A 13,871-nucleotide genomic window follows, 5' to 3' on the forward strand; every position below is an offset into this window, starting at 1 on the left:
GACACAAAAATCCAAGATCACATTACAACATCGATTGGCAAACTTTTGTTGATGTACAGGACTACGCCACAGTGTTACAGGCTATGCACCGGCTAAACTTTTTCTAAAGATACAGTTGAGAACAAGGTTCAGCCTGCTAAAACCAAATCTGGCTGGGTTGGTTGAAGACAGGCAGAAGAAACAGAAACAAAACCATGAAAGTGTTCTGCCAAGCTCCGACGTCTGGCGGTGGGGGACAATCTGTCTACAATCCGCGAGGGAAAGGAAAAGTGGAAAAAGGCAAAATCATTAACCCTCGTGCTGCCTTCGGGTCACATGACCCAAAGGTTCATAACGAACCATCGTTGTGTTTACCCAATTTTACCCAATCCAAAAACAAATTAAAATAATTTTCTTTTAACCTTTGCAATGTGGGGGGTCTGAGACAGCCTAGCTGTTAAAAGAAAATGCTTCACTTTGTCTTTGTATGCGGTAAATTTGTCGCAATACGACGGTGGGTCACAATGACTGATGGGTCAGAATGACCCGAAGATAACACAAGGGTTAAGCAACTGGGACCAGTTACTTACCTGATATTTGATTGAGAGCGGGAACGTTGTGTTCACATTGACCACATTCTTCATTCAAGTGAAGAATTTTAGGGTTCTACAGAGGAGATCACCAAGGAAACAACACCAGAGTTCACTATGCCAGCTTAACATAGTCTTAAAGGGGTAATTTACTGATTTTATAGGGTATTTCACACTGTTCACACAGGTCTCCGAATAGGGTATTTAACATTGGTTGGGCTGAAAATTTCCCGGGTGCTGTTCTATGCGCCCTAATGTACCCTGGGAAATAGCCCTGGAATAAAACGAGAGGTTTTCTCCCTTTTATGGTATGCTTATGAATATATAGATGAGCTGCGCGCTGATTGCTTGGTTTACAACGAGTGAAGCTGCGGAGCAAAGACGCAACATAGCCAAACATGCATCGTGAATTGTAAATTTACATGACAACACAGGTAGGTCAGGAAAATGAAATAACGTTAGCCCCCATTGCCAATAAACTAAATCATCACACCTATGCTAGATACAGGATACGCATTGCTAATAACTGTTAGCGACAAAATCATACTTGCAGCTTGCGGTTGTGATGAGCATATGGTCGAAACAGCACCTCTTTTCAGCAACAGTGGCTTAGCAAATCCTGCTTCAAATTGTCCAAGGTTTTCAAAATTGTCTTTGGTGAAATGGTTTAAGCAAATGAATAATTGAGTGTCGAACTTCACAGGAATCTTGTCTTAACCCTTGTGTTATCTTCGGGTCATTCTGACGCATGAGTCATTGTGACCCACCGTCGTATTGCGACAACTTTACCGCATACAAAAACAAAGTGAAGCATTTTCTTTTAACTGTTGGGCTGTCTCAGACCCCCCACATTGGGTAAACACAACAATGGTTCGTTATGAACCTTTTGGTCATGTGACCCGAAGGCAGCACGAGGGATAGACAAACATCAGCCATGCCCGTTGAGTGTTTGGTTCCTTGGGAAGACTATGAATAGTGTCAGCATTCCCTGTACAGCCTGGAACACTGCATTTACGACCGTGGTCCATCTTCAATATCCTTCAAAAACGTACAAACTTTCTTCTATGTAATTCCCGTGGAAGTACACAGAGCAGCGCGCAGCTAAACTTGTGTCTGAGATCTCAATTTTGGGGTTGTGACGTCACAACGGTGGCTTTTTGAAACCGCTTTACAGCGGCAGTTTCAAATTGTGAGATTCAGTAGGATAGGGGTGAGGTTTGAGATTCACTGTATGTCCATTTTACCCACCGAACTGTCGTTATTCAACTATGACAAGGTAAACTCGGTTTTGCATTCTCTGACCCCTTTAAAGTCAGAAGTTGTTTGCAATGCAATTTGTTTGCAAGTTTTTAATAATGAGTGATAAGGCCGTCAGAGTTCTCCTACGTTGTTGGCTAGTGGGTTGATGCTAACGTTGTTGGTTACTTTTTTGCATTCAGTTACATTTAGGAACATCTATCTATATTACATGCTTAGACATATACAATGTTTATCAGTGTTTATTATGACTAGACCATCCACAAATCTCAAAGCAGATCAGCTATTTCTCAGCCTGCCTTTCAGGTCCACAACCCCTGGTACCCTGAGTGTGCTTCCTGCTGTTGACAGGGATAGGTTGAGAATCAGATCCCACCTGGTGACTGCTTGCTGCTGCCTTCTACCTCCTTGCTCTTTCACCTGATCTGCATCCAGTGCTGGTCCCAACCTCCTGCTCTGCATCCAGTACTGGTCCCCGCCACCAACCCCAAACCCTGCCCCCTAGCCCTGTTCTGTTCCAAAACCAAGCAATTCGGAGAATGTCAATTATGTTTGGCTGCTTCCAAAAGAAGACAGAAACAACGTGATATTGACTTCAAGCTACCAGACATGACTGAATCTAATGTGGAAAACCGCTGTTCCGATGACATTCTTCGACGAGCTAGCTAGTAAAGTTAGAAAAGGATTAATCTTTTTTTTAGCTTCCGGATGCCAGCTAGCTAGATAGTTGTACTAGCTATCTAATAGGAGCCAATACAGCCAATCAGAATTGACCTTCTCCAATTGGTTGGTTTTGTGGCACATTAGTAACGCTGAGATTTTGTGTTTTGAGATTTTGTGTTTTGACGCTAGCTGTGTTTAGAGATTTTGTATTTTGAGATTTTGTGTTTTGAGATTCTGTGTTTTGAGATTCTGTGTTTTGAGATTGAGTTTTGCGCGCACATAGCAGGTAAAATTGAGCGAGGCGGCGCGGGGCGTCGGCTTCCAATTCATTTTCAATGAAACCAGGCATTGACGCTCGCGTAGGGCATTGTGGGAAGGCGAGCTTAGCGTTGCGAGTTGAAATTTCTCAACTTTATGTAAATGAGGAGCGTTAAACGCTAGCGTTGGCCAATCTGATTGGTTTCTTGTAACGTAGCAACCGTTGGTCAGGGTAAACATTTCTAGGTTTCACAGTTTCAAGATGGAGGAGAAACTTATCATGTGAGGCTGGACACTCAGTCTTGTTCAGAACAAAATTACGTAATTTGACAGGACTGAATTTAAAGATTACATTTAAATAATAATGCATGGTGCAGAGTTGCCGATGTTGCCGATTTTGATCAATATTTTGAGTACATGAACCCAAGTCTACACGCTTGGTCATGACTTCAATAGTGACCTTAGAGAACTACAACTCTGTACACGCCCCAGAGCGTGGGGTAGCCTACTGTGGGAAGGCAAGCGGTGCAGAGCGTTAAAAAACACTGTAGTGGACACGTAGGCCTACCGTTACTCACAATATCGATCAAAATATCACTTTCACACAATATTTGTGTAAAAATACACAATATTTTACTAGTGCAAGATTACAGTACATGTTATGCCACCGGTTACTCAACCAGTCGTGTGTCGGCTGGGCTAGCAAGCTACCATTGGCACAGAACAGTCACGTAATGTGACGAGACTGAATTTAAAAGTATAAAAAACACACCAGGGACACTGACAACATCGGCAACCCTGCACCATGCATTATTATTTAAATGTAATCTTTAAATTTAGTCTCATCACATTATGTAACTTTGTTCTGAACAGGACTGGGTGTGCAGCCACACACAATAAGAAATGTTGCTTGTAAAATATCTATGGTGTGAAACTAGTGACTGGAGAGGAAGTTCATTAAAAAAGATTTGTGTACTTGAAAAAGATTTGTGTACTTGCAAAAAAGATTTGTGTACTTGAAAAAGATTTGTGCACTTGCAAAAAAGATTTGTGTACTTGCAAAAAAAGATTTGTGTACTTGACAAAAAAAGATTTGTGTCTCTGTAGAAGGAGGCGGGAACAGTGCTCCCCAAACCATCTAAGCCAATCAAATATAGCAATTTCTGTGTCCAGTATCATTGGACATGTTCGTCTGTTTATTACACAAAAGAACGTCAGCAATCCTGTTTCGCCCGCGAGACAAAAATGCTGCCTCCCCCTCCCTCAGTTACGACGCACTAAATTCTAACAAATATATTTTTTAGACGCTACACATGTTAAACATCGTTGGAAAGCTACGATTCTTGTGCTTCCATTGAAATAAACCAATTCAAGATCAAGTCGCAATAGCAAGCAAAGTCAACGTCTTTTTCCGGTGAACATTCCTTCAACAATGCCAAAGAAAAAAGTTTTACTCACCCTAAGTGGTTCAAATAGGTCCAGGTGTGCAAATCATGCCATCAAAACTTGATCTGCTTACAGTCCCAAGGGTTCAAAATATCTAACCATGTATAGTAATTCGTCCAAATACAATGTTTTACGTTCATGAATAGCCATTATCCTTTGTTTCATTATGCAAGTTAGCCGACGGAAGAAACAACTTGTTCACATAAAAGTGTTCTTTTCTCCGGTTAGCAACGGAGTATTTACAATATGAAGGCATCAAAATGTCCGTTGAACCCTCCCCTTTTGATTGACACCTTGTTTGACCCAATAGGAGCTTCCATGCCCCGTTGACAGCCCTCTAAAGCCAACTAGGTCTGTGCGTCCTGCCCCCCCCCCCCCCCCCCCCCTTGATAGTTCTAAGTACCACCTTTCATTAGAGATAACAATTAAAACAAAAATAATACCTTTTTATCCTGAGTATTTGACCTTGGTTACAAAGGGTCATTTTGGAGTCTCCAAAAGGCCCTTTTAGAAAATGCCTGGATGTACTCTTATAAAAACATGTGTCAAATATGAATATATTGTGGTATTATGTTTGACTTTTGATTTGAATTGGGTAAGGCTTCAACCTGTGGTCCAATTTAGTCTTCCAGCTAATACCTACCACCTCTAGGCCTCTTCAGGCCTCTGTTTTCAAAACAAAATCTCGGCGGAAATAGACATTTTCACTTTCCTTGTGTTCAAGCTTCTATTACTCAACACTAGTAGGACTGACAGGGGTCCTGACAACAGGGGACATAACTTCAGAGTGTCAGCTTTCAAAAGAGATCATTTACATGCATGTACTCCAAATGGTTCAAGAACAGCTTCCAATTTACTTTGGGTATGCTGTTTAAGCGTTTTTAGGCACATTTAACAGGAGGCTTAAGAGGTTTTAACAGAAAACTACAATGCTGATGATTTCAATCGCGAGTCATTTGGTAAGTAGTTAAAAATATCCATGGGCATGTATCTTTAATGCAACATTTAAACATTACTCTATTAATACACTCTTAATAGTATGAATTAATGGATAAGAATCTTACAATTGAGCACTACATGAACACCACCTTATTCCTATATCCATGAGAATCAACTAATTTACACGATTTAACAACACTCACATTGTCCAGCTAATGCTAGGTTTAATGACTGGTTGTCTTATTAAATATCTGGCATTAGTTTCACGGCATAAATATCCTCCTTTGCTCCTCAGAAATGTGGCACAAATATAACACCATAGGAGACTGGGGTTGGTTGGCACACTTTTCACTGTCTGACGTATTTCTCTGCTCATTTCAAGAATCTTAATTATTTGGAAAGGAAAGAAAAAGGTACATTATTAAATAATACATTATTATTTAATGTATCATTATTTTTATATAAATATTAAATCATAACTGACACATAACATAATTTTATGAAGGAGAGAGAGGCAAGAGTGGAGGTATTCTTTCAAATTTATTTTCATGTTAATACCATAAATATACAAAACTCAAACTATTTCACATGCGACAAAGGCCAGACAAGAGTGCATCTTCTCTTTAGATTTTTTTTCCTTCTTATCAGATGATTGAGATTCAAGGATTATGGAGAAAAAAACGTTAATTTCAATTTTACAAAATATACAGGTGTCCCTTTTCGTATGGTTATCAGAAGCAGTACCAGGTCACAGAGGAACATACACAGAGTAGTCTAACCTAGCTGGCCTGACCATCCTTAAACAGAGCTGAACACTTGACCCTTAACACACTACACTGCCATCACGGCTGAATACTCTCGCTGTGTCTGCTTACATCTTCTATCAGGGTGCTGAATCCAGTGTCGCTAAAGGAGCTTGGACACAGACAATTGACAGACTCTCGTTACACAGCTAACAAACACACAGGAGTGTTTAAGTGAGCAAAACATTTAAAAGCGAACCTGTGGGAGTTTAACAGCTGTGGAGAATAGGTGGTTACGTAGGCTCTGGGGGCAGAAATGGGGGTATGTACACACAGGCACGCGCGCACACACAGGCACGTACACAGGCAGGCATGCACGCGTCACACACACGCACGCCAAGGGAGGGAATATCATGTAGCTCTGGCTGGATAGCATGATGGGTTTGCTCAGCACGTTTAGTTACTCCTCTATCCTGCCTGCTTTAACATGCCCGTGCCGAGTCACTACTTCAAAATGTCACTGCTGAGTCACTATAACAGGCCCAAGGTGAGTCAATGTTGAGTCACTACTCTAACAAGCCAGAGTCACCGAACACTTGGTAGATAACTGACTAAAGTTGAAAACTACTCAATGACACATGAATTAACCATAAATAAAAATACATATAGTGTTGCAACATGTACTACACATAACATTAAATGTGCAATGAGTTAATTAAAAAAACTTTCTTCCAGAACACAAAACCAATACTGCTAAAAAAATGAATGAATGATCTGACGATCAGGTCTGCCGATAAGCTGTCAGTGTTTATATATGACCTCTAGGTTTGCCAACAAGCTGTCAGTCTTCATTGTCGGAACACACCAGCGTTTAGCTAAAGGTTCTTCACTGTAGTTGTACTGACTGGGGTGAACTAACTAATCAACTGAGCACTGTCCCAGACACACACACGTCAGTAGTATCACATTCAGTAGCATCTCTCTCTGGGCAGCAAGCAGACTCCTCTGTGTGATTAACCTGACTTAGGGTCTCTCACACATGCGCACACACATACACAGAGTAAAGCTGTATGATGAATGGATTTGAGGAGGGCTTGTGAGTGTTTTAATGGGTTTGACTGGGTAGTAGTGTATGTTTGTGAGTGGTAGGGGGTTGAGTTGGCATATCTAAGTGTGTGTTTGCCAGGTGGATTAAGTATGTGTGTTTGTCTGCTAGAGCATGTCTGCATACTGGAGCATTTATGCATGTGTCAAAGTGTTTCTGTCTCAGTGTACGTGCATGCATGGGTATGTATTTTTAGCGTGTGCGTCTGTTAGTCTTAGTGTGTGTTTGTTTCTGAGTGTATTTGTGTTCATGTGAAAGTGTATGTATGCGTCTGAGTGTGTCTGTGTGTGTGTGTGTCTGAGTGCATGTCTGTGAGTGTGTGTGTGTGAATTTGTGTGTCTGAGAGTGTGTGTATGTGAGTGTATGTATGTGTGTAAGTGTGTTCATGGCTGGGGTTTGAATGCTCCACGGGCAGCGTTGGTAGCAGCTGAGGCAGCAGCGTTAGCTGCAGCTGTCTGGACGGTCTTGTTAGCCATCACCCCTGTAGCAAACTCTTGCTGGGCCTTCTCAAAGCTGGCGCCAGTGGTCCGGTACAGCCCGTGGACCTTTGGGGGAAATAAGAAGCGAAGTTATGTTACTGTGTGTGTGTGAGAGTTTATGTGTCTGTGTGACTGTGAGAGATGTGTGTGTTTGTGAGATATAGCGTGTGTGTATGTGACTATGAGAGAGCGTGTGTAAAAGTGTATGACTGCGAGTGTTTGTGCGTGAGAGCGTGTGTGAGGGTTACCTTTTTGAACATGATGAGAGAGCCTACAGACAGGGCAGTGAACAGAGCAGCGATCAGCAGCATGATGATGCCCACTGGGATGCTGGTGTTGAGCCCTGTCAGAGCTGCTATCCAGCCACTGCAACACAGGAAAACACATGCTAGAACGCAGGAGCATGTCAACACACTGCAAGGCACTGGATTGTGGTGTGACAAAAGTGGCCAACGCTTCAAGCCAGTTTGGCCATGACATGCTGCTGCTTGAAACTGTTAACAAACCTTTTCATCTTCATATTTCTTTTCCCATCAATTACCCAATTTATCCAACTCACTACAATTTTTGGACTCAATTTTAAGTCTGCTAGTAGCCTATGCATCGCTTCGCATCGCTTCCCTCATTGTCCCCTTAGAAATAGTAAGATACTCTTCAGATGTTAGTGGAGACTCCACTCCCCATAACTTCTCTGAGAGTCACTGGTGATAGTGTACTGTTTACCTGGAGCCTGACGTACCAACATAAATGCTAACTTTGGGGTCCTGTCTCTGGCCCGTTCAATAAGATCTATAACACTTATTGCTCTCAACCTGTAGCTGGCTTGGTCGCAGGATTTGTAGATAACTGGTCTTGTTTTGGCGCCAGACCTGGCCTGTTGAAAAGCTTTTCTTTTGTCAAGGAACATAGCAGCTAGTCTAAATCACTAAACTCACTAAAACAGTGATTCTCAATCCAGGTCCTTGTGCCCCCTGCCCTGCACGTTCTAGATGTTTCCCTGCTCCAATACACCTCATTCAAATGAATGGGTCATTGTGAAGCTCAGCGGACGTCTGATAACGAGCCCTTCATTTGAATCAGGTGTGTTTAAGTTAAAGACTAGATCCTGGTGAAATATAAAAATTATTTACAAAGCACCTTAACCCTCAAGAGAGCTCCCAAGGTCAACACTGTTAGGAGTAGGGAGGAGGACTTTAAAGAGGTTCAAGAGTTTCTTAAGCAGAAAAGAAAACGGAGGAAAGACAAAAAGGTAGGAGAAATATTCTACAAACGTTGAATGACAGTGAGTTAAGGAAATGCTACAGATTTGATTGTGCAGGGACAATGTTTGTGGTCGATCTCATTAGAGATGCACTCACATCCACCACTCAACGCAGTAACACCAGAAATGAAAGAGACAACAACATTAAGATATCTGGCAACTGGAAAAATGCAACAGTGTTGCAGTGATGGCTGGGTCTTAAGCAACCTTCCATCAGCAGAGTGCTCACAGAATTACAGCACTTTCAGCCTCACTTTGTGGCACATTTCATTTCCACTGGATGTCAGCAACTTGCCAGCGTTCAATCAACAATTAACACACCTTTTAAAAGAATGAGTAGCAACAGGGTCAAGCAGACCTCCTCATTAAGGTCAAGCTTTCGGTCCCTTCCTTGCTCAAAGTTGATCTGAGAACTTTCCTAAACCACTCCTAAATTTAGTTTTATGAGTGGTTTGTCTAAGAAATGTTTTGGTTGAGTCAGGAGCTCCCAGTTTTCTCAGAATGTGTGTGAATATGACCCCAGGTGTTGCGCTATTCAATATGTAATAAACCTTTTTATTAATATTTTTTCTTTCTGAAGTGTTCCTTGTTTTCTTTGAGGGTTTAGGTTGGTTACAGTAGCATATTGCCGCACACACACACATGCATGCAGGACTCACCAGGTTCCCCAGCCAGTTATTCCTATGGACTGAAGCACGTGCACTCCAAACTGACAGATGTACACGAAGAAGAACACAAAGAACCGGAAAGAACTGTCACTCCTGGAGGAGGGGACAGGGAAGAATAGAGAGAAACTTAAGTTTTCTGCTTCTGTGACCCCCCCCCCCCCACCCTCCCTTCTTAGTGTTGGTGTCTCCCATCTCCATGGCTACCTGAAGGCTCCATAGAGAGGTCTGTACCAGCAGACAAAAGAGCAGGGGGTGAAGATCATGAACCACAGCATGGCCAGCCCGAAGTCCACACCACGCGACGCATCCACACAGAACCAAGCCAGGCAGCCGAACATGTTGATGAAGAGCGTCCCCGTGTGGACTAGAGGGGAAGCACAGGCAGGGGACGTTGACACAACGACACTCACAGCAGCACGCTCCCTAAACGCCTTCGCTTCTCTCTCTCTCACTTCTGTCTCACTTTCCCTCTCTCTCCAGCTCTATCTTCCTCTTGATCCTTCGCTTTCTCCATCCTTTTCTCTCACTCATGTCCCCTCTCTCTCTCTCTCTCTCTCTCTCTCTCTCTCTCTGTATGAGTCAAAAGTCTTATTCCTTCTGTCTTACTGTATTTATATCCCTCCTTCTAGTTCCTCCTTTCTTCCTTCCTGTGTGTATCTAGCATGCTGCACTCACACATCCAGAGGTTGTACATGATCTTGACTGTCTTCTGGAACTCTACGGGAATGTCCACAGAGATGTCGTGGTAGAAGCAAGGCCCCACAGGGAACTTCTCAGGCAGGGGGGGCCAGTTGTTCTGACGACCTGGGGACACAGACGCATGCACACACTCTTGTTACTGACTGCGTGAGGTGGAGAGAGCGTGTGTGTGTGCATGTGTATAAGTGTGGTGAGTGGGCGGTGTGTGTGTCTGCATGCGTATAAGTGTGGCAAGTGTGTGTGTAGTCTGTGTACCTCCTGCTGCACCCAGGGACTGAATCTCTCGCTCCCTGCGGTCCAGCTCGGCTGCTTTCTTCTCCAGCTCCTCCTGCCTCCTCATCAACTCTGCCTGAGCCCGGGCCTGGTCCTGGTGCACACACACACACACGGTTTAAGTCCCTTTCCCGTTCAAATGTTGTAGACCTGTGTGCAACATGTCTGATTCAGCCAATCAGGGTCTGGGGGAGGGTTTACTAGGCTGGGAAAGGTGAAAGGTTAACCAACACACACAAACCAAATATTCACCACTAACACACTAGTATACTATTAAAATATTTTGGTGCTAAAATGAGGTTGTGTTGAGGATGTTACCTGGAGTAGAGAGAGAGAATGTGACAATGAGAGGGAGAGTGCATGAGAGAATGGGAGAGCGTGAGAGAACTTAAAAAGGGAGAGAGAAATGGAGATGGTGAGAAGAGGGGAACAGAGGGAGTGGGAGGGGGAGACCAGGAGAGACAGAGAGGGAAGCAGAGAGGAGACACACAAAGGACTGTTTGGAGAGAAGAGAGAGTACCTGTGTTCTTCGCTGATGCCCAACAGACAGAGAGTGGGAAGACAGAGAAAGGTGAGCCAGAGTCCAAAAGGAGGTGCGTGAAGAGTGTGTGTTTGTGTGGTCCTGGGTGTGTTTGTTCTTGTGAGTGTGTGTGCTCCTGAGATAAAGTATGAGTGTGTGTGTGTGTGTGTGTGTGTGTGGTACCTGGGTCTGAGCAGCTTGCTGGGAGTAGGCTGGAGGTTCTTCAGTGGGGTTCATGATGGCAGGCTGAGTGTTGGGTACAGGGGCTGCTTTGGAGGCATTACCTGGGGGGGCCTGAAGGAACACACACACCATTTGATATGTTGGGTGTCAAATGAGTGTCTTCATTTCTGAGTTATATTCCCTTCCACAGTTGGCCTAGCTGGGAGTGATGTCTCCCCTCCTACAGTTAGCCTACCTGAGAGTGCAGTATCCCCTCCTACAGTTATCTTAGCTGGGAGTGCAGTCTTCCTGACTACAGTTAGCCTAGCTGGGAATGATGTCTCCCCTCCTACAGTTAGCCTAGTTGGGAGTGATGTCTTCCCTCCTACAGTTAGCCTAGCTGGGAGTGCTATTTTCTCAGACAGTTAATGTAGCTGGGAGTGATGTCCTCTGCTATAGTAAGACCAGATGAGAGTTCAGTTTTGAGGTAGGCTGGGCAGAGGCAAGAGAGCTCACCGGTCTGCCATCAGTGAAGGGGTTATATTCCTCCAGCCCACCAGGGGGAGCGGTTCGGGTCACCTGGGTCACCGATGGGTCCTGCGAGGGGGAGAGAAGAGGATGAGAGGAAAAGAGCGTGAGAGAAAGAGAGAGAGCAAAATAGAGGCACAGAGAAATACAAGTTAGTAAGAGAGAGAGATAAAGGGATGAGGGGGAGAGAGACAGTGAGAGATATAGATAGAGAAACAGAGAGAGAGGGCTGGGTCTACAACTAACACTGGGAAAGTCTATCAACAGACCAAATGTCAAATAGTGAGTTCAAAATCAAATTAGAACTAAATTAGCCTGCCTTCAGCAGGTACCTTTCCCAGTGTATACCCCTAGGGGCACATCATCCTTCCTGCTTCCATTCTCAGCTTCTTTTGGACACTTGCATTGGTTAGATAGGTCTTTAACGTTTCATAAACAAGCTATAGCAAGTCTGATTCAGGAGTGTCTGATGAAGGAATGAAAGTGAGGAAGGTTGTATACCCAGTATGTTCAAACAAATTCTCACGAGACCTGCACAATGAATCGACAGACAGAGCACGCTCACAGATCTAGACCTGCTTCCCCATGTATCAGAGTTAACTGATTAACTCACTCCTCAGTATAAATACCGCCCATCTACACCATTGAATTGCTAACGTTTGTGAAGGTCATTGCGTGAGTGAGTCAAGAGGACCCTAGTATGATCCCTGGAGAGTAGGGGAGGAAGCAATACTGACCAGCGACGCAATGACGTGGGAGACCAGCTACGGGCCTAGAGAAGTCAATCTCCTGGTCTCAGATCACTCCTCTGGTCTGAGGAATCACTCCCCTGGTCTGACAGAGGGAGGGAAGATCCCCTTTATAAGGAGAACCTGATTCCATACAGATTGTACTGTGTCCACAGTGACAACAGTAGACTGTTTGATACATTGGGACTGGAGTATGTGGTATGCATACATAGACACAAGGGGAGATGTATGTTTCCATACAGGTACACTGGGCCTGATGAGACCTTATATTCAGGCTGCTGAATGATGAACAGTTAGTCATTGTTATCTTGAAATGATTTGGGGTCTTATCACGCATTCAACGAGGATGCAAAAATTGAGTCTGACTTACTGTTCTCTAATATGAGAGCCGACTATAGACTTCTCTAATGTGAGAGCCATGAACAGTACAGTGTTCCTGGCAGATGTAGGGCTACAATATCTGGCCAATAACTGCATATTGGATAGAGCAGGCCAACAATTATCCTGCAAAACAAGCAGCCGCAATATGCAGATGTTATAGCTAGACCAGAGGCACACAGTGGCGTTGTTAGCTACAGTGATTAACAGGTTGAATAGCCCATCTCTTGCTTTAGGCAACCCTTTGTTTACATTTTCAGTTATCTGGCATCAGAAAGATTGTAGACGTTTTTGTACATTTGCTATGTTGTCCGCCTTATCGTCACATTGTGCCAGCATATTAACGTACTTATTAACCTAGAGTTAACGTTCATAGCCTGTTATCCATCACTTTTCAACAGCTACCTAGTTGTTATCTTAACTAGCTATCACTACCCTAACGATGATGTTACAATTAATCCCATCAATTTGTCGTCAGCTAACGTTAGCTAGCTAGCTTTTAAAATTGAAATAATGTGGTTGTGCGTCTCATACAGGAATCCGGTTTTCACTGTCTGCAACCTACAGTACGAGATCATGTAGCTAACGTTAGCTATCTTGCAAGCTCCGTCTAACAGTGGTGCAGTGGCTTGCTGGCTAGCTAACGTTAGATAGCTTGCTGTCTAGCCTGGCTACCTGAAAAGGGTTGCTGAAGTCTGGATCTGCGAACGGGTTGCTGTCAAAATCGGACATTGTGGTCAGTCTTCAGATACTTCCGTCTTCAGCGATCTCCTGTGTAGAGTTCCCCAAAGCTCCAGGGAGGGTTTCAACCCGAGATCTGAGTCTCAATCTAGCAGTCTCACCCTCTCCCTGCCTTTAGTCCGTTAGCTTACTAGCAGGCTAGCAGCAAAATGGCAGGTCGATCTGTTCTTCAAGAGAGTGACGCGGAGCTACGTCACCTTTCCAGGACCGTGGACAGGGCCAAGAAGAATGACGTGATCCCTTTCTTGGGGGGCCATATCTTCAATGCTCTACAGTAGGATGAACAGATAGAAAATGTAATTTCATATTTGGTCAATTTTTTTCTCCAAAAAGTATGCAACACCATGAATCACACCAACCCATTGTCGTATTTAATGACCTCTAACCGTTCTCACAAAAAGCCTATTTGTGCCTGGTTACGGTTTGTACAAAC

General features: G+C 43.8%; 1 protein-coding gene across 2 annotated transcripts; it reads right to left on the bottom strand.

The window, feature by feature from the left end:
* Window positions 1–5,653: 5,653 nt before the first annotated feature.
* Window positions 5,654–13,610, bottom strand: LOC134011899 (secretory carrier-associated membrane protein 1-like). Of its 2 annotated transcripts, XM_062451429.1 has the most exons (10): window positions 13,373–13,610; window positions 11,559–11,639; window positions 11,064–11,174; window positions 10,881–10,892; window positions 10,343–10,454; window positions 10,064–10,192; window positions 9,593–9,752; window positions 9,380–9,481; window positions 7,708–7,825; window positions 5,654–7,525 (listed from the first exon to the last, which is right to left on the bottom strand). In XM_062451429.1, exons 1-10 carry the CDS (start codon window positions 13,427–13,429, stop codon window positions 7,364–7,366), a joined length of 1,044 nt encoding a protein of 347 aa, XP_062307413.1. In that variant the 5' UTR covers window positions 13,430–13,610; the 3' UTR covers window positions 5,654–7,363. The 2 variants fall into 2 exon arrangements, with proteins under 2 accessions (XP_062307413.1, XP_062307414.1); XM_062451430.1 differs by lacking the exon at window positions 10,881–10,892.
* Window positions 13,611–13,871: the final 261 nt, after the last annotated feature.

The sequence above is a fragment of the Osmerus eperlanus genome, chromosome 25 (assembly GCF_963692335.1).
Source record: "Osmerus eperlanus chromosome 25, fOsmEpe2.1, whole genome shotgun sequence".
NCBI lineage: Eukaryota > Metazoa > Chordata > Actinopteri > Osmeriformes > Osmeridae > Osmerus > Osmerus eperlanus.

Coding starts and splice junctions, on each gene's coding strand:
- LOC134011899 (XM_062451429.1), bottom strand. CDS start 13,429: ATGTCCGATTTTGACAGCAACCCGTTCGCAGATCCAGACTTCAGCAAC. Junction 11,175..11,558: donor CCTTCACTGATGGCAGACCG/GTGAGCTCTCTT, acceptor GTGTTCCTTCAG/GCCCCCCCAGGTAATGCCTC. Junction 10,193..10,342: donor GTCCCTGGGTGCAGCAGGAG/GTACACAGACTA, acceptor CTGTGTCCCCAG/GTCGTCAGAACAACTGGCCC.